This window comes from Eublepharis macularius, chromosome 6, assembly GCF_028583425.1.
Source record: "Eublepharis macularius isolate TG4126 chromosome 6, MPM_Emac_v1.0, whole genome shotgun sequence".
Lineage (NCBI taxonomy): Eukaryota > Metazoa > Chordata > Lepidosauria > Squamata > Eublepharidae > Eublepharis > Eublepharis macularius.
Window position 1 is genome coordinate 7792034 of NC_072795.1, and position 26504 is coordinate 7818537.

The window sequence follows — 26504 nt, forward strand, 5'->3', positions numbered from 1 at the left end:
CAATAGTAACCCCATAGTTTAATATGTTAACACCTCAGAAACAGAATATAGGGAGAAGGGGGATTCTACAATCCTATGATCAGCCAGGACCATAAATCTGGAAGTCATGTCCTTTAACCTCTTACAGGTCAAGATGGAGTCTTTGACTGTCTAAGGCGGCAGCAGAATTGCCACAATATTGAGCTTTGGGCTTGGTTGCCATCTTCCCATCTTGGGTTGATGTGGCTCTTACCTCTAAAACTAACAATCTACAATAAACCTGGAAAAAAATACTCAAAAAGGATTAAGGTGTGTTTTCTGCAAACATGAAGGAATTTTTAGAAAACCTTACAATGAAACCTGAGATTCTCACAATTCCAAAGAAGCCAGAAACACTTCCAGAAGAAAATGAGATGCCTGAATGCAGTGCACTGCAGCTTCCCCATGGCACACACACTCAGCCCCACAAGATTTAGCGAGGTTTCGTACAGATTTCAAAATAGTGCGGCTGCAAAGTTCCCCCCCAAATGGGTTCTGTGTTTATTTCTTTCACTCCTTCTGGCAAATGGAAGGTGAAGGCCTTCAAGAGATTGGAGAAGAAAATAAAGAGCTCCACCCTTGCCAAATGTTCTCCAAGACACATCCGATGCCCTGTAGGGGGAAAAAGAGGAGAGAGATTAATTCCATAATCACACATGCATTGTAAAGAGCCTCAAACATCGCACATTTAGTTGTTTTGAAAAATGACAGATGTGAATTCAGAGAAACTGATAGATACATTGTGATAATGTTATATGACTATAACAATATTCAATTGCCAATTTATAAATACCTGAAAATGCCCTGGAGAGCTGCCACGTGGAAGCCCTGTTGCCGCTATGCTGTACTGGCATTCAACTGCAGGGAAACCACCTAAGGGCCAAGCTACAAGTGATGAATGGCAAGGACGGAGCTCTTGATCAAGTGGAGCGCAAGTGAACGGCAAGTGAACAGGGAGGAATACACGTGAGTCTGTTCACTTGCCAGGCAAGTGTCATTCGTCACTTGTAGCTTGGCTTTATGTCATTGCGTTTGAGGAAAGCGATTGATTGCTGTTCTCTTTTTGATGTTTCTGCCTTACCCGTTAATTCTTTTTTTTCTGTTACGGTCAACGGCTGACGGAAACACACTTCATCTTCCAATATTGCACACTACCAAGATAACTTTTCCCCATGTAAATATTGCCAGGACCCTTCAAGCTTAGAGCCAGACACAACAGGTGAAATCACATAAAGCTGTCTTGTACAGACCATTGGTCGATCAAGGTCAGTCAATCAAGGTCAGGAAGAGACTAACAACCAGGGCTCATTTTGAAGGGGAACATGCAGGAACGCAGTTCCAGCAGTGTCCCAAAGAGGTCACATGTCAGGTGGCCCCACCCACCTGACTCTTGGCCATTTTGGGCCCATTTTGGCCTGGATTGGGGCCGAAACGGCCCAGATCGGGCCTCTGATGGGCAGTGGATCACTTTCCCACTCAGCAGTGGCCCGATCCTGACCATTTTGGTCCCCTTTTGGCCATTTTCAGCCTCTTTTTGCCATTTTGAGCCCAATTTCGACCCTGAATGGCCAGGCTTGGGTCCAAAACAGCCAGGATAGGTGATGTCAGGGGGTGTGGCATATGCAAATCAGTCATGCTAATGACACACTTCCGGTGATGGCAAGGGGCGTGGCATATGCTAATGAGTTATGCTAATGAGTTCCTCCCGCTCTTTTTCTACGAAATGACCCCTGGTAACAACCCAGTGGAAAGGGTCTGAGGGCCAAGCTACAAGTGACAAATGACACTTGAACAGCAAGTGGATTGATTGGAGGGCAAGTGAACAGGGAGAAATACACTTGCTGTTCAAGTGTCATTCGTCACTTGTAGCTTGGCCCTGAGTGAAGGAAATACAAGGATTATTGTCTGTTACAGACCACCTGACCAAGGAGATGAGGTGACTTCTGCCCTCCATGAGCAGTTTAATAGGGTATCCAAGAAACATGATCTTGTAGTTATGGGAAACTTTGATTTCCCTGATGTGTGCTGGGAGACCAACTCTACTATGGCCCCAGGGTATGGCTGACACCGTCTTTTCTCAAATGGTGGAAGAAGTGATGAGGGGCTCGGCCATACTGGACTAGATACTGACAAACAAGAAAGAGTCGGTTTACAGGTTAAAGGTGGTGAGAATCTTAAGGAGAAGTGAATTCTTTTTTGCTGTGGGGTGCCACAAGTTTGTAGCCAGGCACGCAGGTTAGATTTAAGTAGGAAAAACTTTAATAAAAGTAGAGATATGATGAGAGTTATTCCGTGGACAAGAATGCAGGAAGGGAAAGGGAGATGAGCTCTTTCAGGCTTAAGCTATCACCATCCCGGCAAGAAGGGAACGTGGTAGAGGATTTAAGAAACCAATGTGGATGAACTGAGGGCCAAGCTACAAGTGACGAATGACACTTGAACAGCAAGTGGATTGAGTGGAGGGCAAGTGAACAGGGAGAAATACACTTGCCGTTCAGGTGTCATTCAGACGAGAAATAACGAGAACAACAACAACATTTACCATGCAATAATGTAAAACCTGCAATATTAACCCATAATCATGAATGAAACAATCTTACTGATAAATTATATCTCAGCAAGTTTATGGCTTCATTAAATCTTTTTGTTTATGAGGTGCTGCAAGGCTGCATTTTTTTGTCTGAGGGCCAAGCTACACATGACGAATGACACTTGAACGGCAAGTGTATTTCTCCCTGTTCACTTGCCCTCCACTCAATCCACTTGCCGTTCAAGTGTCATTCGTCATGTGTAGCTTGGCCCTCAGTTGCATACAACTAGCACAGATACCCCTCTGGGATTTGTTGCACAATGGACAAGAAATACAAGCAGCAAAGCTTTTCTGTTTTGTGGTGGTGAAATTATTACTGTCTGGGGGGGGGGGGGAATCCAGGCATCTGCCACAATCATCTAGAGAATCCAAGTCCAGCCTTGTCCGAAAGACTCTCACTTTTAGAGCAGAACCACAAGTGACAAAAGGCACAGATTGGACACTTGTCTGCTTCCCTCAAGTTTTGATGGGAAATGTAGGCAGCTTGGCGGAATGTTGGACAAGTGACAGTTGAAAAGTCCATTGGACAGCAGTCAGAGAGCGAAGCTGCGAGACCAGGATGCCTACATTTCCCATCAAAACTTGAGGGAAGCAGACAAGTGTCCAATCTGTGCCTTTTGTCACTTGTGGTTCTGCTCCTAGATACTCCAAGTTCTGAAGGGAAAAGAAACCATCTTGAACAAGAAGTCAGAAGTAAGTTTAGTTCTCAGTGTTAGGGCCGGGAAGTGACACTCCTGCCCAGTGCATGCACATATTTTTAAGTGACGCTGGATTTCTTTACATTTGAGCTTGTCCTCTAAATTTTTTCTTTAAATTTTTTTCTCCAAATTCAAGCTCAAAGCTCCAATTCATTAAAACAGCTGTTAGTCATCTGTGCCGTCACCTATAGAAAATGGGATGAAGGCTTCTCGGCAGGTGAATTTCCCATCTCTGTCGAGGAAGTGGCTCGGATTGAACTCCCGGGGAGTCTCCCATTCATTAGGATCCATCAAGGCAGAAGCGATGTTTGGTAAAATGATAATGCCCTGTGGAGGGGGAAACCAAGAATTCAGTTTTCTCCCTCAAGGAACCTGAGGGAAAATTAAGAGGCCCACATAAATAAGATCTCCACCAACAAAAGATCTCAGAGAAATATGTATATGAAACTATTGGTTAAACTATTTATTTCCTGCCTTTCTTTCCATAGGGATACATGGAGGCATACAAACACAGAATTAGACTAACATGAGCAGAGCCATTGTTTAAAGAGCCAGTTTGGTGTAGTGGATAAGAGCACGGGACTCTAATCTGGAGAACCGAGTTTGATTCCTCACTCCTCCACTTGAAGCCAGCTGAGTGACCTAGGGCTAGTCACAGCTCTCTGGAGCTCTCTCAGCCCCACCCACCTCACAGGGTGTTTTGTTGTGGGGATAATAACATACTTTGTAAACTGCTCTGAGTGGGTGTTAAGTCATCCTGAATGGTGGTATATAAATCGAATGTTATTAAGTTATTATTAAAACTACCATAAAAGAACATATTTCAGCTATGACCCACCTCATTATGGCTGCCATCAAATTCCATCATATTAACCTTCCTCAAATGCTCTCCTGAATAACATTCTTTTGCCGTGTTTCTAGAAAACTTCCAAGGTTGACAATCTGACTACCTCAGGAGGCCTCAGAAGGTGTAGAAGCACTGGCCAAAGGGCTGAGTGAATTCTCTGAGAGGAAGAGGCCCTCGAAAGGAGTGAATTATAGACCAGGCAATTTCACTTATTAAGACCACAACTGTTACAGAAGCCAAGGTGAGGAAGAACCAGCATGGCTTCTGCCAAGGGACGTCTTGTCTCTTCAATTTGGTAATCAGCATATAAAAAAGAGTGATCCGATAGATTTTTATTGCTGGATTTTCCACCATCAAAAGCTCCTGGGAAAACCTATGAGTCATGGCATAGGAACCTAGGTTCTGCCAGAGGTTGGTAATCAGTTAAAAATAAAGTGATAGATTTCTTAAAATAGGGAAGTTAATTATGAGTGTTCCTTAGACAGCAGCGATTATTTCTTTCACAAAATATCAGGACTGAGGGTCAAACCACATGAGACAAATACACTTGAATTACTCTCGAATTACACTCAAATACACTCTAATTACAAAATACACTTGAATTACCCATGTAATTCAAGTGTATTTTGTCTCGTATGGTGAGCCCCTGAGGAGAGCAAATGGAAGCAAACATTGTAGCCCCAAGAGTTCCTCTCTGCCACAGAACATACTCCAGATCAGACAAGAACCGATCACCTTCCCAGTTTCAGTGGCACTGACAGAAACTGGGATCTCTCTCTGGAGGCCTCTGCCTCCTTTCCTCTGGTGTCCATCACTCTACCAACTAGAAGGTTACAACAGCATTATCCCAGGTTGAAGGACATCAGGTATATATACTTCTCCAGGGTTTCTGGGTCTATGTATTCCAGTATCATGGAGATCTATGTTTCCAGGCTTGACTTTGGTGCTAGTTGTTGACCGGGCTTTTTTTCAGCGGGAACACAGTGAAACGGAGTTCCGGCACCTCTTAAAAATGGTCACATGGCTGGTGGCCATGTGACCATTTTTGCTGAGGGCAATTTAAACTTTTTAAAAAACTTTTAAAAAAACTTAAAAAAAAACTTTTTAAACCCCCCCCCCTTGTAACCCCCTTGTTACAGGTGACCCAGTGACATCATTGTACAATCTTGAGTTCCACCACTGAGGGCTAAGCTACAAGTGACAAATGACACTTGAACGGCAAGTGGATTGAGTGGAAGGCAAGTGAACAGGGAGAAATACACTTGCCATTCAAGTGTCATTCGTCACTTGTAGCTTGGCCCTCAGTTTCCCAGAAAAAACGCCCTGGTTGTTGACACTTTCTAGAAACCAAAGGGGGAGGGGGAGGGGGGAAGGAGTGAGAGGCTTCTAGAGAGACCTTCTCACTGCTAGTGTTCCACCCAAATGGTAAATTTGGCAGAAGGCAATGGGGGACAAGGAAGGAAGAGGGTTGCTAGACCCTCCTGGTGGGGGGGGGAGGACCTGGCACTTATCTCTTGTCCGGGGCATGGTACATCATCATGCCAGCCGTCAGCATGCTCAACGCTTTCCGAGGGGCTGATTCTGGCCCATTTGGAGCCAAAGTTGGCCCCAACGAAGTGTGGGAGGACACCCAGGGCCACCACGATGCTGTCACTTCAGGAAGTAATGTCATCATGCCCCCCCCAAGAGCATGCACACTGTGTGTGTTCCCAGGGTGCCTGCCAGTGGTGGCCAATCTCTGTGGGTGGCCCAAAACCTCTGGCCAGTCACCAGTGATGGACGAACAAGAAGGTAAACTTGAGATCTCCAGTTTTATGTGAAATTCAGAACCATCTACATTCCTTGTCAAGTTGGAAGTGTAATCTTATCCAAAGGTTGCAACAGAGTTTGGAGAATATTTCCCTATATTTTAAAGGTAGTCATTTGTGTGCTGAGCCTAGTTTCAAATGGAAGCATGGGGCATATGCCCACCACTAGTTTAAATGACTTTAAAACAGAATCAGGCAAAAGTATGGAAGATAGCTCTCTCAAAGTCTGTTCGATGTGGTAGCAAAAGCGGGCATCTATGCTCTCAAGATCCTGATGAACTTAGAAGACTTCCTTCATCCTTGAATGTAATTTTCTTTCTGAACTTTTCTTAAAATTGGAAAGGATTTACCCAAGGCTTTTTTTCCCAGCTGGAACACAGTGGAACGCAGGTTTAGCACCGCCTTTGACCCTCCCATCTAGACTGGGGGAGATGCATCCATTAAACTTTTTGTAAAGCTTAGAGTAGAAACAAAGGAAGCCCAGGACAAAAGGCTTGTGCTTTTCTGTTTGTGTATTATGTATTTCTCTCTTTCTTTAAATCATTTCTGTCATGAGTTCCGGCATCTCTTTTCTTAGATAAAAAACACTGGATATACTGTCCGAGGGGGGAGGGAGGGAGGGAGGGAGAGAGAGAGAGAGGAGGGGAGAGAAAGAAAGAGGTCTGAGTTATACCCTAAAATAATAAAAGTAAAGCAAGTTTTATAGAAAAGAGATTTGTTTACCTTTTTAATGGGAAACTGTCGGATCATCGTGTCTTTCACACTAAGCCGGGATACCCCAATGGAGATAATGGTGCTGAAGCGCTGGACCTCGTGAATCACAGCATTCGTGTAGGGCAGGTTCTTGCGGTCCTCATAGCAGATCATTTGGCGGGGAGCCACGGTGGCATCTATCTCCTTCTGGACTTTTGCTGAGGGGAACCAAATAGATGATCCATAGAGAGAATTGCAAGGGCTGACGCCAGTTCTCAAACAATACTGTATTTACCAAAACGGAAGGTGACCCTAAATGTAAGACAATCCTCTTTAAAAAGAGGGCGTGGTGTTATACACAAAAGGCTTTTTTATTACCATACATTATTAGAGAACAAGTTTCCTTGTTTTCCTTCCAAAAAACTTGAGCGTGAACAGTTGAGCAAGCAAAATACCTAGTTTTTCCATATTAAATGTTTATTTAATTATTTATTTACCTCATTTATGTGCCCAAAGAGGCTTACTTCATTCTCTTCTCCTCAATTTTATCCTCACAACAACCCTGTGGAGTAAGTTAGGCTGAGAGTGCATGACTGGTCCAAGGTCACCCAACAAGCTTCAGTGTCCAAGTGGAGTTTCGAACCTGAGGGCCAAGCTACAAGTGACGAATAACACTTGAACGGCAAGTGGATTGAGTGGAGCACAAGTGAACAGGGAGAAATACACTTGCCGTTCAAGTGTCATTCGTCACTTGTAGCTTCACCCTGAGTTATTCAGGTCCTACTCTGACATTCTACCTACTACACCGCTATGTTTCCCAATGTGTCACTGTATTTCTTCTGCTCCATTGCCACCCATTTGTTAAGTTCCAAAATGGCGGAGGATTCGTAATGGATCGCATTCTCCACTCACCTTGGACATCAGGATAAGCCACCATATAGAGCAATGCCCAGCAAAGCGTGGTGCTGGATGTCTCCGTCCCAGCCAAGAACAGGTCGAATATGCTCTGGATCATGTTGTGTTCATCGTAGGCTGGTTTCAACTGGTCTTTGCTCTGCAGGACAACATAAATGAAAAAGGGTATATTCTATTTCCAAAGTAATACCTATAGCTGTAAAATTACATGCACTGGGAAAGGGACTGAAAATAAAACAGCCTGCATTGTAATACCTTTGCATAAAGCAATGGTGTGGCCTCATTTGGAATACTATATAGCTCTGGTCACAAAAAGGGTATTGCAGAGCTGGGAAAAATGCAGAAGACGGCAACCTAAATGATTAAGGGGTTGGAGCACATTTCCTTTGAGGAAATACTGAAGAGTCTCTGAGACTTTTCAGACTAGAAAAAAGTGGGAAAACATGGTCTTTATTTCTTTTATTTCTTACTCTACTCTTTTAACCTATTAGCCTTAAGTAGTGTTCATCAAACTGAAAATATGAGGAAGAAAGGAAGAATTCAGGCCAGAGAGGGTTAAGACGTAAACTACAAAAAGGCAAGTTTCTTATCTATTGCCTGAATTCTCAATGTTTGAACTAAAAATTTGGCTAAAATGAGTAAATTTTCTACTCTTAAATCTGCTAGCAATTTAGGAACTAAAATATCTACTGTAGACTCTGTCCAGTGTAATGTCAGGGGGTTTCATCCATTTCTGTCTTGCCTTGTTGTACCAGAACTATTCAAATAAAAGAGGACTTACAGAACTGATAACACCCAAAGCACAAACAATATCTGAGAGCCAGTTTGCTGTAGCGGTTAAGAGCGCGGGACTCTAATCTGAAGAGCCGGGTTTGATTCCCCGCTCCTCCGCTTGGAGCCAGCTGGGGGACCTTGGGATAGTCACAGCTTCTCGGAGCTCTCTCAGCCCCACCCACCTCACAGGGTGTTTGTTGTGGGGATAATAATAACATACTTTGTAAACCGCTCTGAGTGGGCATTAAGTTGTCCTGAAGGGTGGTATATAAATCAAATGTTGTTATTATTATTATTATTTGAAAAAGGTATACCCAAAACGTGGCCTTCAGAGACTGTGCGAGGTACTGCATTGAATGTTGCGAGCATAATTGTTCATCTGTATTTTGGAACTGTTAGGCCCACCAAATCCATTGGGATCATAAAACTTGGAGGAATTCCCATATAGAGGGAAGAACAGACCCTCCTAGCTCTAGAGATGGTGCTGTCCACATCTACCTTCATAATTAATTTCTTGATTGTTTTACGAGCTAAAGGCCATCCTAGAGCCGTGATTACATCCTCTGAATTTTATATAATATTCAGTTTTCCTTCTGTTGCTTGGCTCCATGCACTGGAGTAATTATCATGTTTCAAATAAAATAGTAAACAATTGTTCCCTGAAAAAAATATTTTGGACAGGGGGACATGTGACTTGAGGGCATGGCTGCCTGAAGCTTTCCCAGCTGGGAGAGACAACGAAGCTTTGATTAATGACTAGAGAGGCAACTCCAGTTGAGAAATCGCTCTGGATAAAGAGGGATCATGAGTTTATCCACTTGGTCTTCCTTTAACATCTCAGCTGAAGGTCTTACTGCCCAGATTTGCTCTGGCTAGTGGCTGGAAATTTGGTGCTGTTTGGAGACGCGGAGAAAACACCGACTCGCAGCTGTGTTTGGAATCTAAAGGCAAGCTACCCTCAAGTCTTAATCTACCAGTTTCAAAATTAATTAGCCCTACGACACAATTACCTACGATAGAATGTTGGCCCATGTCTAATCTGAGGGCGGTACCTGCCACATGCTTTTGTAGTCCATATATCTGGCCTAAAAACAGTCAATCTATACTTTCATCTGTTTTACAGATCCAAACTGCTGCTCCATATAGTCTTTGGGGCATCACTTTGGTGTTAAAAACTGTGATTGCAGATGGAAGGTCTTCTATAGAAGAAATGCTTTATAGCTACTCCAGAAGAAGCCTTATACAGCCATAACAGCCTTATACTGGGACTTCCAGGATAAGTGATCATCAAAAGCTATTCCAAGATATCTGAAAGATCTGACCTGCTCCAGTTTGTTGTCATCTAATCTCCATTTACATTTGCAGTCTCTTCTCCGTTTTTTAAAAACAAGAATCTTTAACTTAGCAACGTTAATTGTCATGCTGTGCTCCCGACAATAGTTGGAAAAATTTTGTATTAGCCTTCGAACCCCAATAGGAGATTGTGATATTAAAACTACATCATCGGCACAGAGTAGAATAGGAAAGTCTAGAGCTCCAAAATTTGGCAGATGGAATTTATCTTGTTTAAGAGCAAGGGCCAGACCATTCAGATATAGATTTAAAAGGAGTGGAACCACTAGGCATTCCTGCTTCACTCTGGATCTCATCATAAATGTCCTTGAAAGTTGTCCCTTTCGCCCACATCTAACCTGACAGTTTGGTCATCATATAGCATCTAAGAGCCAAGCTACAAGTGATGCCTGACACAAGGAAAACTCATGTCAGTTTCCTGCAAGTTTTGATGGGAAGTGTAGGCATCCTGTCTGGCTTGTAGCTTGGCTCTAAGAGTCGATCTGGGTAGAGCTTATGGAAGTTGTTCACTGATCACTTCCCTGCTCACTGCTCACCCCGATGGCCCTTCTGCAGCTCAAGGGTTCTGCCGGAATGGGCTGCTGGGCTGCACTGCCCGTAGGTGAGAAGGAACCCCCCCACACACACCCGAGAGAGGACCCCACCGCACAGCCCACCCGGCTCCCCAGCTCAGGTGCCCGGGTGCTGGAGCATGGGCAGAGCTGCTCATCACAGAGACTTCCCTCCTCCCACAGCCACAGCCTCATCCTGCTGCCGCTGGGAGCAGGGGCCTCAGCCCACGGCTCCATCAAGCAATGTGCACGCTGGCCCCACGGCCCTTTGGCGGGGGATGAGCTGCACTCTGGGCCGGTTGTGCTCGCCCAGCAGTTGCTCCATTTTCCCACAGCCTGGTGGCAGGCCAGGCATGATCAGTTGGGCTGCCTTATCCAGCCACCACACCTCAGAGGCAGCTGCCGAGGGAGCACGACCCTGGCCACACTCCCAGCTCCTCTTGGTCCGGCAGCACGAGGTGGCCACCAGGCAAGCCCGCGCCACCCAGCCCAGGCTGCAGCCTGACCCTGTACAGCTTCAGGAGAGGATGGGGGTGGGGCATAGCCCAGCTGATCACGGGCTGTGGCCTGGGCTGGGTGGTGCGGGTTCACCAGGGTATGAGTGAATCACAGCTCACTTCTACAGGTATCTGGTGGATTTCCATCCTGTATGGCTAAATGTGGTGCCTTCCATGGAGATAGATCAAGATGGGTTATGGTTGCCAGCGTCCCTCAACCTCCGGGCGGGGGATAGGGGTTTGGCACTTACCTTGGGGGAGAAGGGGTGCATGCCGCATGAAGCATGCACATGTGCCACCCCACAGGCGCAATGACGTCACTTCAGAAGTGACATCACCACTCAGCCCCTGGGAGCATGTCCAGGCTCTGCAGGGGCTCAAAAACAAACATTAACAAGGGGCCTTCCCTCCTAACCACATCAGTATAATTATTCACAAACTACACAGTAGGTGGCTGGGGCTCACAGGTGGCCTTAGGATACCTTCTGAGTTTGTGCTAGTAGCCAAAAAGACTGCCACATTTAGAGCTCTGTCTAGTTAAATCACCACCATGCAGGAGAACTCTACCTGAATTGTCTTCATAACTAAAAGAAATAAAGAACTATAAGTCTTCAAAAGTGGACTGGCGTCTAGCACAACAAGCAGCCACTGACCTTCTCAATTTGAGCCAGGTAACAATGAATGAAGTCTGCCGGCTCCTCTGAAGTTCCTCTGCTCTGGTGGATACTGATCTCCTTCCTTATGAATGAACACACCGACTCGCAGCAAGACAGTGTCTTCTTCGGAGGGCCTGGCACACAGCGCATAACCCAAGGAAAGACATCGTATAGCTGCAGAAGGTAAATCAAAGAGTGATGGTAAGATACTGTGCCTTGACTTCATTGATTGCAAAGGAGGAGAGAGAGACTACCGTGTGGGTCTTAGATGTGTGGGTGTTAGCTATTTTGCATTTTGCTATGGGTGCAAACAATCTAACAAAGCGGAGTAACTGGCAATTGTAACAAAAGAAGAAACAAAATGAACCTCAGCTATGGAATAAATGTCTCTCTACTATGGGTCAGTTTCTTAACATATTGCTGAATTTTCATGTCCATTCACACTTCCTTTCCTCTGGTCCTCGCTACTCTCTCTTCACCCTCTCCAGTCCCTTTTCTTTCCTCCGACAACCACTAGCCCCGCTTCTTCCTCCACCACTCTTTCTACATCAAAAATCAATAAGAATTTCAGAGTGTAAGCTTTCAAGAGTCAAAGCTCTCTTCTTCAGACACAAGATCATTTGTAATACTGAGTGTGACATTATCACACTCACAGCACCAGTGAGTTTTTAATTTTTCCCCTGCTGAGGGGAATGGGAGCTTTGGGTCAGGCATTCCCTGCCCTGAACGGGGAGAGGGTTGATAGATAGTGATGTGCATTAAGAATCATAAAATCATAGAGTTGGAAGATGCCTTAGAGACCATCTAGTCCAACTCTGGTCTAGCCAGGGGCCATTTTGTAGAAAAAGAGCTGCAGGAACTCATTAGCATAACTCCTTAGCCTGTGCCACACCCCTTGACATCACTGGAAGTGTGTCATTAACATAACTGGTTTGCATATGCCACACCCCCTGACATCTTGGCTGTTTCGGCCCCAATCCAGGCTGTAATGGGCCCAAAATGGCCGAAAATCAGGTGGGCAGGGCCACCTGACATGTGACCTCTTTGGGGAACTACTGGAACTGCGTTCCTATGCATTCCCCCTCAAAATGAGCCCTGAGCCCAACCCTCTGCCCAATGCAGAAATAGCCTAAAACATCCCCAACAAGTATTCATCCAGTCAATCCTTGAAGACTGCCAATGAGGGGGAACCCACCACATCTTTAGGCAGCTGATTACACTGCTGAATTAATGTAACAACATTTTTCCAAAAATACAGCCGTTATCTTCTCTCCTGTGGTTTAACCCATTATTGGGAGTCCTATCCTCCATTGCCAACAGGAATAGCTCCCTTCCCTCTACTAAGTGACAGCCTTTTAAATACTTAAAGAGAGCAATCGTGTCTCCCCTCAAGCTCTTCTTCTCCAAACTGAACATCTCACTCTGGTAGGGCCTGCTTCTTATAAAGCCCATGTCTTGATTCTTGCCTTTAGGATAATCTTAAGAGAAGCACTGTAAGGAGAGGGCTGTTGGAGGAGTGCATTGGGTATCATGGGAGGTGCATGAAGGCCCTAGGTCTTGAAGGGCTTTTAAGGTACCGTCTAGGGGTGTGCGTCACAGAATTGCTGAGCCAAAAATAAGCAAAGAAATCAAGTTTCTCATCATTATTTTGATTTTCCATGAATCCAAGATGGTTGGGAATAAAGAAATATCCTCCCTGAAAATACCTGGGTCCCCCCCCCAATTGCCAGTGCTTACCAGCCATGCAGCAGGACCGTATGTTTTGTTTTATAATTTATTATTTTTTATTCCACTGATTTCCTGGACAATTCCATTTCTTTCTTCCAGTTAGACCCTTGCAAGAGAAGAGCACAGAGCACTTCCAGCCAATCTCAAGCTGCAGAGAGCTGCCATTCTCATTCCCCTGTCCTTTGTAGGCAGTGCTTTTTTTCCGCGGGAACATGGTGGAACAGAGTTCCGGAACCACTTGAAAATGGTCACATGGCCGGTGGCCCCACCCCCTGATCGCCAGACAGAGGGGAGTTTAGATTGCCCTCCGCACCACTCCTAAACTCCCCTCTGTCTGGAGATCAGGGGGTGGGGGTACTGGCCATGTGACCATTTTCGCCGAGGGTGATTTAAACTTTAAAAAACTCCCCCCTTGTTCCAGCTAACCCAAAGTGATGTCATTGTGCGATCCTGAGTTCCACCATCTCTTTTCCCAGAAAAAAGCCCTGTTTGTAGGGTGGATAGAATATTTTTTCCCCTATGAAAGTAGGAAGTCTGGACATCTTCAGAAGCTCATCTAATTCAAACGCTTTGTCCAATTTGCTTGAAACTTGGGACTTCTTTGCTGGACAGGCAGAAAAAATTCTCCTGCAATTTTGGTGACAATTGGTGAAAAGGATGATGATGCCAGCACCTATTCCCCTGTAGACCTTCATGGGGAGTAATGGCAGACTGACAGGGGAGAGTCTGCAAATGAAGCCTCCCTCACTGTATAAGAGAAAGTAAACTGAAGACCACAGCAAGAAGGGATAGCAAATGAAGAGTTTTCAGCAGAATGGTAAAAAAATATTGTCAGTCAGTCACTATAAAAGTAGAAATATGAAATGAATGCAACGGGTGGGGGGTGGTTAATCCTAGTAGCTGGCTACAGCTCTCCCATAGGGAGCTGCTTGGTGGCCATCTTAGGAAACAGCAGAGATAACTTAGTGCAGCTGTGCAGAAAGGGAACTAGTTTTGGGGTCTGTAAAATCCCTCCCCCTTTTGACCAATTTCTTTTACATTTGAGGTTTCTTTGGGAGATAGGCCAGCGAAGCTCTGCTGCGATTTTGGTGTCATTTGGCTGAAAAGGTGACTGTACCACCCCCCACGTTCCTCGTAGGGAATCATAGGGAATAATGGCAGACTGACAGGATGGGGTGGGGTCTGCAATGGAAAGCCATTCTCACTTTCTGAAAGAAAACAAAAAACAAACTACAAGAAAGAATGATGGCAAATGCAGTTTTCAGTGGAAAGGTAATTTTTTAAAATTGGCAGTCACTGTAAAAATAGGGAAATGAAATGAATGCAGATGGGACTTTATTTTTTTTAAATGCTGGTGGTTGACTGGAGCTCTCCTGTTGGCTGCTGCTTGACAGCCATTTTAGAACTTAGTAGGGAGAACTTACTGTGGCTACTTTGGGAAGTGAGTAAAATCAACCTCCTTTGTTCAATCTGCTTGAAATTTACAGGGGCTTTAGATTAGAGGGAGGACCATGTTCTGTGAAATCTACTGTAATTATCTTTATAAACAGCTGTCCTAGATGTCCGAATACATTCCCCATGGAAAATAATGATCCCAGAACTCAAGAACCCGAAAAAACTTACAGATCTCAATCCAAACCAATAATGTCCTGCCTAGAAATAAGCAATAAGAACTCCTCCCTCATTACAAATCATCTAGTAATATTTCACATTTTTCTGGAAAATGGGAAAAGAAAAAAGATGGGATTCTTACACGATAATAGAGACTTCCCGCAAATTTGAATATAAATTCCACGGCTTCCAGTAAGTGATGGAAAGTTTTGTCATCATTGGAGAAGCGATGCCCAAAGACGACTGCACAGATCACATTTGAAACAGCAAGCTTGAGGGCAAAAGATGGATTCATCGGCTTTCCTGAAATTATGATGAGTGTGAGTCAGTCTTAATTTGTTAGCTGCTTTGGTGGCTCTATTGGGGCAGATAGGCAGAGTAAAGATTTTGTTAATTAATAAATCAAATAATAAATTGCCTCAGAACCAAGATCATATAGTGACAGGGCTTTTTTTGAGGGGGAATGCTTCGGAACGCTGTTCTGGAAGTTCTAGAATCTGCCCATGTGCGGGTTCTGCAGAAGACACTTAGCTGCTTTGAGTTCATTCTGCTTTCGTGAGTGAGAGAGAGAGAGAGCACAAGCAGACTGCCTGGGCCTGTTGCTGGCTCTGCAGAGGAGGTTTAGCTGCCTTGAGTTCATTCTGCTTTCGTGAGTGTGTGTGTGTATGTGTGTGTGTTTGTGTGTGTGTGTGTGTGTGTGTGTGCGTGCGTGAGAGAGAGAGAGAGAGAGAGAGAGAGAGAGAGCACAAGCAGACACTGTTCGGGCCTAGTGCTGGCTCTGCAGAGGAGGCCTAGCTGCTTTGAGTTCATTCTGCTTTTTTCATTCGTAAGTGAGTGAGAGAGAGAGAATTTAGATTTGTGAGATGGATTTTGGATTTTTAGAGGCCCCCTCCTTCTAGCATATTTTAAAATATGATTCCAAAGAAATGGTACGTTTGGGAAGGGGAATGGAAGATTTCACTTTTTGTAGAGGATACAGAAAGGAAACAAACCCTTTCTCAAAATAGTGTAATTTTCCAAGCTTACTAACATTTATCTCACCGTAACTCATTGTGCTGGGTTCCGGGAGCAACGGCACTTCTGGGAGTGACATCACTTCTGGAAGTGACATCATCACATATTTCTGGGAGTGCATGCGCACTTTGTGCATGCACATGTGATAATAGAGAGTTCTACCACCTCTTTTCCCAGAAAAAAAGCCCTGTATAGTGACATTCTGACAGCAAAATCCTCCCATAATGAGATAAGGAGACAGTTTCAGATGGGTCGCTGTTTTGTTCTGTGACAGAAGATCAAGGTTCAAGTCCACTAGCACCTCGAAGTCCAACATGGTTTCCAAGGTATAAGCTTCTGAGAGTGAAAGCTGTCTGCATCAGATATTGTGGTATCTTGTAGCAAGAAGAACTCATATTTAATATCATACTTGAGTTCCAGCAAATCATTAATGACACCTAAATATCTACACCCAATCACTGGATTTGCTCTTGCTGTGATCAAATGAACACTGAAAATGACAGGTGGACACAGAATTCACATGGAAACAAAACCTTGCAGAGTAAGAAATCCTCCTTGGACTTTAGATTGCAATATCTATGGAAATAAATAGTTAGGAGAGTTCAACTTCAGACAGATTCTTCCAGCTAGAAATGTAGGTTGATGGCATCCCTTATAACCCAGGCTAGCCTTCTCTTATCAAAGCTCAGACGCTAAGCAGAGTTCGCCATGGTTCAGACTTGGATAAGACACAACCAATGAAGACTGGGGTTGCTATGCAGAAGAAGGCAATGACAAGCCACCTCTGCTCTGTTGCTTTGAAAACCTCATGAGATGAAATGCAGAAAAACCTGAAATATTTAAAATAAAGACATTTTGAAGCTGCACATAAATCTCGAAGATACTTAATGTATTGTTTAAGAAAAGGGAGAGAGAGAAAAAGGATATCTGGTGTTAGGAAAAGAAATCAAGTAGTCTACGCCGACGAAGAAATAAAAGAGCAATTCAAAAATAATTCAAATCTTTTAAAAGAAGAATCCATCAATGAGGGAGAGATCGAGAAATAACTCTCTGACATATCAATTAAAGAATTTACATTTGAACAGAGAAGAATTTTGAATCAAATGATAGCCATACAAGAGATTAACCATGTTGTTAAAAAATTAAAAATAAACAAATGCTGGGTCCAGATGGACTGACAGCAATGTATTATAAATGTTTTGAAGATATATTAGCAATACCCTTACAAAGTTTAATGAATGAAATAAAATAGAAAAAGTATATACATCAACTTGGCAAGAAGCAAATTAAACTTAAATATATAAAGAAAGGAATGATCCATTATTACAACAATCATATAGACTATTATCATTATTAAATGTGTGGGTTATAAATTTTTTACAACAATAATGGTAGAGAGATTAAGACAATGTATTTCAGATATAATTCATGAAGATCAAACAGGATTTGTCCCAAAGAGATGTATGTCTGTTGTCATCTGTTGTCTTGATGCTGGAAGGAAGGCAGTGGGAGGGCTACTGGTGTCCTGGCCTCACTGACAGTCCTTTAGATGGCACTGGATTTCTAGCCACTGTGTGTGACAGAATGTTGGACTGGATGGGCCACTGGCCTGATCCAACATGGCTTTGCTTATGTTCTTATGAGAGATAGCATCAGATACCTGCTCAGTGCAATTGTCTACACAATGGAGCTGGCGGAGCTGGCTTCTCAGAGGGTTTGTTAAACTCATCTTCACCTCCCTGAAGGGGAGATGAAATTGACAGAGCCTTCAGGGAGGCAAAGATGAAATTAACAAACCACTGAGGAGTGATCTTGGCCAGTTCTGTCTTTTTAAACTACGCTTCCCAGCTAACATTGCATCTCCTTACACTTGAGCATCCCCATGTAAGATCTCTCATGTAGAGAGACACTTACAGCTGGGGAGCTGTTTTTTTATTATTTAAAACCCAAAAGAGGCTGTTTTATGGTGGGAGGGGAGCAAAGCATGCATTTCTTTAGGCATACCATACCTTTAGCATTCATAAAGGTCTCCACTAGGTGGCGGGCTTCCTCTTGGATTTGGTACTCCAAGTTCATCTTCCCCAAGCCCAGACGTTTTAAGGTCATCAAGGAAAATCGTCTTTGATTCCTCCATGTGCGGCCAGTTGCCAGGAAAATACCTGAAGCCACTGAAAATAAGTTTCAAAAAAACTACCGTAGATACATTTAATGTTTTTTTTTAAAGAACTCATGCAGATAGCAGAACAGCCACCATATTAGGAGGCAAAACCAACATTGAAGCATTCATTCTGACAACCTAAGGTTTCCTTTCTGGTTTCTTGTTTGCATAGAGTCAAAACACACAAGACGTAAAGGCGAGTGTCGGATCCTGCAAGGGTCCCTGGGAATTGTAGTTTTAAAAAACCCAGCTGCTTAATGTAAATCTCAGCTAGGGAGAATTGCAACTGGAGGGACTTTCTCTCTCACACATACTCTGTCTCTCTTTCTCTCTTTCAAAAATCCTCCAGGAGTTCAGGATGGAGGAGGGGGGTTGGGAACAACATAACAAGAGGCAGGAAAAAAAGCCAAGGTATTTTGAGAGCAAGAGAGAAACCCATTCCCTTCCATTTTTCTTCTCCTGGCAGGGTCCCGTTACATATCCCCTCTCCACCCAGTTTCTGAGCTCCTAAAGGAAAACCAGCCAATTGAATTTTTGAAAGAGAATCTCTTTGAAAGAGAATCTTTCCAGTGTCTCTGTGAGAGAATCTCTTTGAAAGGGAATCTCTCCAGTCAAGTGGCTGTTCTTTGCAAGAAAATCCACTTTGTTCGGTTTTCCTCCAATTGCTTGGAGAGTGGGGTCGGTAAGACTACCGTTCCCAGGGAATATTGCGGGACCAATCAAGTGCTCTTCATGTGAAATTTGTCTTGTGTGTTTCCACTCATAGTTAGCAGCCTGATTAGCCTGGAGTAGCTGGAGCTCATCAGAGCTTGGGAACTAAGCAGAGTTGGCCATGGTCAGCACATGGCTGGAAGACCTCCAAGGACCTCTGAAGAAGGCCCCATGGTTTGGATCGCCCTGAGTTAGTTGCAACTAGATGGTGCATTTTTCTCTAGCAGCCTCATAGTCCAGACTAGTCTGCTGTTGTCACAGTTTGGGAGCTATAAGTAGCATCAGCCATGGTTAGTAATGAGACTGGGAGATCATCAAGGAAGTCCAGGACGACGGCAAAAGCAAACCACTTCTGCTTCTCTCCTGCCTTGAACATTGAAGCTGGATAAAGAAACAAGGCCTCCCTCTGTTGGTGAATCCCAGTACAAACATTCAGAAAGTTACTGCGTTTGAACATGGAGATTCCATCAGCTCAGGAGCCCCCAACTATTAGTATTATGGGAAAGGAAGAAAAGGTGCTATCTATCCAATTTCACTATACAGTGCATCATTTCATAAACCTTTATCATGTCCCACCTTGGTCATCTTTTCAAAAAAGCCCAACATCTGTCCTGATGGGATTATTTTTCAGACTAGATAGCATTTTCATTTGTGCTCTCCAATGTAACATAATGCATGAATGTCCGGATTAATTTGGTCTCCAGGGCTCTCATAATAATTGCACACACTAGTTGAATATACTGTAGCTCGGCTTGAAAGGGACTGCTTGTGTCAAAGTAAATATGTCTGTAAGGCCATCCTAAAGAGGTCCTTTCCAGATCTGACTCAAGTACATTCAGTGATGTTTACTCCAGGAAAATGTTCTTAGGATTTCACTGTAAAACACGTTTTTGTCATTTTTGCTGCATCACATTTATAGGGCTCACCACCACCCCTCCAAATTTGTCAACAACTCATAAGGGACATATAATTTACAAGGAAAAATGCTGGGAAGCAAACGACCCTTAATTTGTCCAACCAAAATTTAAGTCGCTGTAATTCATCCATTCATCATCTGGATTCTCTGAAATTTGAAGGAAGTGTATGCTTCAGCTAGAACATTCCTCATGCCAAATTTCATGCCAAGAAGATGAAGCGCATCCGTTCTATGAGGAGCAGAATGCTTGTTTTATAATGAGACTGCATTTCAGAGTGTAATCCAACGAGTACGAAGCTCCTAACAAGGTTCTACAAAAGTAAACCAATATCAAATATTATCGAGCAATACTTATAAAGATAACCTTACCCTTGTTATTGGCCATAGCTTGGAAGAAAGGGGTCACTGGACGACCAGCAACGTCTTCGGGGTGGGTGGTAAGGCCATCCTTCACTGCTTGGAATCCATTTAATATAATCACCGGAACCTGACCAAACCACAAAGTGAAAATGTCCCCGTGGGACTTGGCTACCTGTGGAAAAATAGCATCCAGGATAGGTGAATTTTTCAAAATCCCTCATACAAACTTCTAGTGATCCTGGTCTCTTTACTGCCATACCAGGCCTGTACAATTTGTGATCCACGAAATACGATCCTTGTTAGCCACCACATTTCTGATCCACTAAACCAATTTAGGGGATTAAAGAGGTGGTGAAGACCATTGGGGCTGGAGGAAATCCTAGGAGAAAAATGAGTCCAATGGCACCTTAGAGACCAACAAGATTCTCAGTGTATGAGCTTTCAAGAGTCAAAGCTCCCTTCTTTAGGGAGAAAAATGTGGCACTCTGGCTAGGGTTGCCAAATTCAAGTTGGGGAATTCCTGGAGATTTGGGGAGGGTGGGTTTTGGGGAGGGGAGGGGAGAGGAGAAAACTCAACAGGGTATAATGTCACAGAATCCACTCCCAAAGCAGCTGTTTTTCCAGGAGAACTGATCTCTATATTTTGGAGATCAGTCGTAATTTCAGGAGATCTCCAGCCACCACCTGGAGGTTAAAGAAAAAGAGTGTCTCGGTGTTTACGCTATTATAGAAACAAAAAACGCCATGATAACCTAACGAATAACAATTTCGAATTAAGTATCTAACAAATTTAACTATGTCTGTGTTTTCTTTATATAAATATTTGAAAAACATACGTGAACTGTATTTACAAATTGTGTTATAGCAAACATTCATGGAAAGAGTGATATTCTCAAAAGGTACATTAGTAAAATTGCATCGCTAACTCAGATGGTTGGAGGCCTGTCGGGATCTGTCCTGCTGAAGGAGGTAGATTGCTCAGTGACCTGCTGTGTCCATTTTGCTCAGCACAGATAAAATCGATGTATTGTCGAAGGCTTTCACGGCCGGAGAACGATGGTTGTTGTGGGTTTTTCCGGGCTGTATTGCCAAGACCACGGCAATACAGCCTGGAAAACCCACAACAACCACAGATAAAATCTCTTGCATTCATTCTGACTTGGACTCTACACTAGCGGGAACATGGTGAGAGGGTGGTAGGGTATCAACTTCTCCCGTTGTTTGGGATACTTTTAAGTTGATTCAGTCTGAGGATGTGGACAGTATCTTCTGATATTTTGCATCATCTCTTGATTCCAGTTTGCCAATGTCTAAGAGACTGATCTACAAAACCGGGAGTCCGTCTCTTCCTTGACCTCCCTAGATGGCCTTGACAAAAATCTTTTTAAGCTAGCTTCCCCATCAGCAAGACCAACTATTGATCTACCTTACAGGGCTGTTGCGAAGACTCAGAAAAGATAATGCACGTAAAGCACTTTAAACATGTAAAAATGTTGTAATTTGCTCTCCCTGGTCCTATTTCCCTGCCACTCGTTCTTTCCTCTTTTCACCCTCCCAAAACATGCCTGCTGTTCTTCCTTCCCAGTACCTCTGTCCAGCAATGTTTCATTCTCTCTACTCTCTCTTCTCTTTGCCAACACAACTCTAGGTCCTTTTCTGTCTTCCTTTTTGTGTTATGCATGTTGTTTTCTCTTTGGGATGAAAGGCAGTCATTCACTATGCAGGGGAAAGAAAAGCCCTATATGGCTTGGGACTGATATGACTACATACTTCCCTTATGAACCTACCCAACCAATGAAGTAATCTTCAGAGGCCCTGCTTTGAGTAGCCTCAGAGCCAAGCTACAAGTGATGCCTTACATAGGTTGGACACTTTTCAGCTTCCCTCAAGTTTTGATGGGAAATGTAGGCGTCCTGGTTTTACAGCTTGGCTCCCCATTACAGCTGCAAGAACAGGATGCCTACATTTCCCATCAAAACTTGAGGGAAGCCGACTAGTGTCCAACCTGTGTAAGTCGTCACTTGTAGCTTAGCTCTCATTTTCTGAAATTAGGCAGGTGGAGATCTAGGGGTGGGCCTTCTCAATCGTGCACCACAACTCTGCATCTCTCTCCCCAGGGAGATTCGTCGGTCCTCTTCTGTTGACATTTTCCACCAACCGTTGAAGACTTTTTAAAATTTCATTGGGCATTCTTTCTTTTGTGCCCTATGTTTTAATTGCTTTAATTGTTTTTTTAAAATGTCTTTGTATGTTTTTAGCTCTTGTATTACTGTTTTAAAGACGTGTTGCTGTTATTATTTTGGTTGGTTTTAATCAGTTTGGAATGTGATTTTTATTATGTATACAAAAATAGCGCAACATATTTATTATGTGTATTTTAACTTGCTAGACACCTTGGTGGCCTTGATGAGGGCAGAAAGGCAGGATTTAAACTGTGTTCTACATGAAACCAGGACATGGAGCTATGTGAAATTGGAGAGGTTGATTCAGCAAGGGAGCCAATCAAATCAGTTAATTGATAATAGAAACAAAGAGCATCTTCAAGAGAACTTGCAGAACTTAAAGAAACTTTCAAGTTGGTAACAGATTCAGATTCAAGCAGTATAATTAGATTTTCTCTATTACAGGGGGCTACCTTATTTTTTTTCAGCATATTTTCAAGCTCATTCAGTGCAGCAGAGGATTCTTTAGGCTGATAATTGTTTTTACAAATTAATCTCTAATGGATGGTGGTTGCTTTCCGTTCTAGATCCAATAGCAAAGTTAGTAATAAAAGGTATAGAGGGTGAACAGATGCAATAATTTACTACACTGCAGCCCCAAGGAGAGACATATGTGGACTCCGAAGTATCAGGAAAAAAAGAAGTGCCATTCAAAATAATTACATTGTGGGTGATACAAAATTCCACCAGCTCTATCCTCGCTCTATTAATCGAAGGTGCATGGTGTTTATTTCATTTCCATGATCAGTCATTTTGCATACTCCAAGTCTTATTTTTGCACCATGTTTTTGCACCATGAAAATGTTAACATAAATGATTTTAAGACAAGAAATGTGGTTTGCCATTGCCTGCCTCTGTGAAACAACCCTGGAGGGATTACTTACTTAGCTTCCGAGATCTAAGATCAGGCTAGCCAGGGTTGTCCTGGTCTGGGCTCAGGTGGTATACTGCCCCACTTAACTCTTATGCTAAAATAACTGTGAATATACCTTTCATCCACACATTTCTCTAACCACTTTTAAACCTAACACCATCTAGCAGTTGCCACTTCATGTGGCAGTGAATTCCATATATTACAGATGCACTCTTTAATATCCAAAGGAGTTAGCCGTGTTAGTCTGTAGTTGCAAAATAGTAAAAAGTCCAGTAGTATCTTTAAGACTAACCAACTTCATTGAGGCATAAGCTTTTGAGAATCGCATACATAAGTGGGTGCCATCAACATATTGATGGCACCCAATGCCAATGCCTCAGACAATTCAAAAGTCTTTTAATCAAATGGATTCTGGTTTTGGAAAAGGCCTGCTCAAAACTTACAAGTTGCTGCTCACAAAGTAGATTTCTGCCTCACAACACTGCACTGCTTAGAGGGAACATTGATGCCAGGTAAGGGGCGGGGAGGCAAACAGACCTGAATTGCAGGAGCGCTCCTAGGGATGGCTCTGCCCCACACAATTATGTCACTTCCCGGAAGTGACATCATTGCATGGTCCCAGAAATTCACGCGTGCTTTGCATGCGCTCATATAGTCCCAGTGAGTTCCATCACCTCTTTTCCCAGAAGAAAAGCCCTGCGGATAATGATAGAATTTAGCCAGGACTGTGACATTATCCCAAACTGATTAATAAGAATAAATAAATTGGCTGTGGGAAAGGAGCACCACTGTGGAAATTTAATAAAAACGTCTGCGGGAATCCAATCTGGGCCAGGGGATTTATCAGGTTTTAATTTTGAGATCAGTTCAATTACTTTGTCAGGACCAGCTAGGTATATCACCTGGGCTAGTATTGTTATCATCAAATGAGGTATTATCAGAGACATCAAAAATTAAACTATAATGATTAATCCAAGCTTGAGGAGGGGTTTTTGGATTAGTATGTTCTCCATTATTGTTCATTTGGGCTGTTATCACTTGCCAAAAGGTCTTATTGTTATTACTAGTTTTCACTGTTTGCAGCAGTTTAGCCCATTTCCTTTGGTAATATATATATATATATATATATATATATATATTTATTAAGGGTAAGATCTTGGTAACATTGGTATTGGTTGTGGTTTTTTATTTTGTTAATATTATTTGATATGTGAAACTCAATATAGGCAGACCTTACTTACTTTTTTGCCTGCATACATTCTACATCAAACTGTGTTAAACAAACGAACGAACAAAAATTAAATGAGTGAATGAATGAATGAACGAATGAATAAATGAAGGGAATATACCTAGAGACGCCATTTGGATGGGGGCCAAACGTACTCTTCCCCCCCTAGAGACAGAACCCCGTAACAACATAGGCTTGTCAGTGGGACAGTACATTGCATGCTTAGCTCAACCTCCAGTTTAATATATTCCATAATTTGGTGCCCCTGTGGCCTCCCTACCCCGCCCTCTAGCACTTTAGGCAATCACGTAGGTCTGCCTATTCAGCTTGTAATTTCTCATTCTCTATAGATGCTGCACACATATTCCCTCCCTTGCAGATGTTAGTTAGCTCAGCCTTTACGTTTCTAATTTTATCAATTTATTATTTTTCACCCAGCGCTTTCCTAGGTTAGATCTGATCCTACAGCCAATCTACTTTGCCAAACTATCTGCAGGTGGGAGTATTGCTCGTCAGCTCTGAATAGATCGATTAATGATTTGATTAGATCTTGTTTTCAACTGGCCTTTCTTTGTAACATCTCTCCCACTCCCCTTTCTGATAGATCAAGTTAGGTAGCTGTTTTAGTCTGTCTGTAGCAGTAGAAAAGAGCAAGAGTCCAGTAGCACCTATAAGAGTAACAAAATGTGTGGTAGGGTATCTGAAGAAGTGAGCTGTGAGTCATGAAAGTTCATACCCTACCAAAAAATTTCATAATCTCATAGGTGCTACTGGACTCTTGCTCTTTTCTACTCCACTTCCTAGTTTTTTGCAACTTTTAATATGAATATATCTGCCCATCAGACAAACACTTTAACAAATTAACCACTTCTTGAGGAGCAGCAAGGGAACATTATAGATAACATTTGGAATGATTAAGGACTTTATGGTCAAAAGTGGGATATAAAGATAATGTTTAAGATCTCCTTTGCAAGTGCTGCTTTCTGTGTCCACACCTGCAGAAGTTAGGTGGGTGGGAAACCCAAGATAGGGCTTTTCTTAAGGTGGCACCTCACCTTTGATATACCATTTTCCCCCTTGGAGATTCAACTGGCAGGTACATTACTGTCCTTTAGATGCTAGACCAAAATACTTGTTTGACCCCAGCTTTTAACGGAAGGATTCCATCTTTAAAAGATTCCATGTTTGAAAGCTGTTTTGGTCTGCTTCTAGCCTACCTATTTGTTTGTTTGTTTTTATTTGCATTATTTATAGTCTGGCTTTCTCACTGAGACTCAAGGTGCATTATAAAATCTAATTCAATATGATCAGCAGATAGAACATTCACTAAACAATGGTATTTATACTTTGTACATGGGTGGACATGTCCAGTAGCAAATATTTTTACAGTTGCAAATCATAGTTATTCATGGGGTCACTAATGAACCATCCTCCCAATGAAAAGATTGGATTTGGGAAGTACAAGAGCCCCACCAGTAAAAAAAAATGTTACTTCTAGTTGTTGACATTTTCTGTTATCCCATCAGAAACAAAAGAATAGTCTCTACATTACTCCCTTGTTTTTTTTAGACCAAAAGACGGTGACTGCATAGTCAGAAAAGCTACAAGGAGGTATTCCTTTCCACGGAGCCCAGAATGTGAGGACGGCAGGCTCCAATCAGTCAAGAGATCCCATCACCACAACAGTTCTCTTGATATTAACTGCAGTCATTCTGAACATGTTGTGGCTACAGAATAGCTCCAGCTAAACAACATGACCCATGGCTCTAACCTGTAAGAGCCCTGCATGTTCACTTGCCGATAACACCCAACTTCCAGCTTAACACCCAACTGACCACAATGTCGGAGCAGAAATACCTCTGTCAGGATATCACGGTCTAATCGAAAGAATTTCAGTTGCCATAAACATCCAAGAATTGGGATAGGAGCAGGTCCAGGTGGATGTTGTTGTCTTTTTCTTTGCAGCTTTACGAACTCTACAACCAGGTAGCACAGAAAGAGGAGGGTAAGGATGGCGCTTAAAGCCAACATTTCACTGCAGCTTTTTCTTGGTATCAAATAGAACCTGTCTATTGTGTTGTAACTTAAGAGCAGAATCCCAGATCCTGCAATTGCCCTCCCATGGGTGTGTTCCCAATCACAGTCCACAGATTTCCATCTACCCCTTCCTTTTGGCTTGGTTTCTTCCAATCTCACATCTGCTGTTTTAGAAACTTTCTCAACTGAACTGTGTGTTGAATACCTTATATGATTGAAAGTTGTAGCTCTTTGATATCTACAAC

The 26504-nt window shown here is 43.0% G+C and overlaps 1 protein-coding gene across 1 annotated transcript; it reads right to left on the reverse strand.

Moving 5' to 3' along the window:
• Positions 1 to 26291, reverse strand: LOC129331703 (cytochrome P450 2J4-like). Its single transcript, XM_054982141.1, has 9 exons — positions 26080 to 26291; positions 19908 to 20070; positions 17763 to 17921; positions 14882 to 15042; positions 11398 to 11574; positions 7567 to 7708; positions 6685 to 6872; positions 3492 to 3633; positions 1 to 630 (listed from the first exon to the last, which is right to left on the reverse strand). Exons 1-9 carry the CDS (start codon positions 26251 to 26253, stop codon positions 452 to 454), a joined length of 1485 nt encoding a protein of 494 aa, XP_054838116.1. The 5' UTR covers positions 26254 to 26291; the 3' UTR covers positions 1 to 451.
• Between the last annotated feature and the right edge of the window lie 213 nt (positions 26292 to 26504).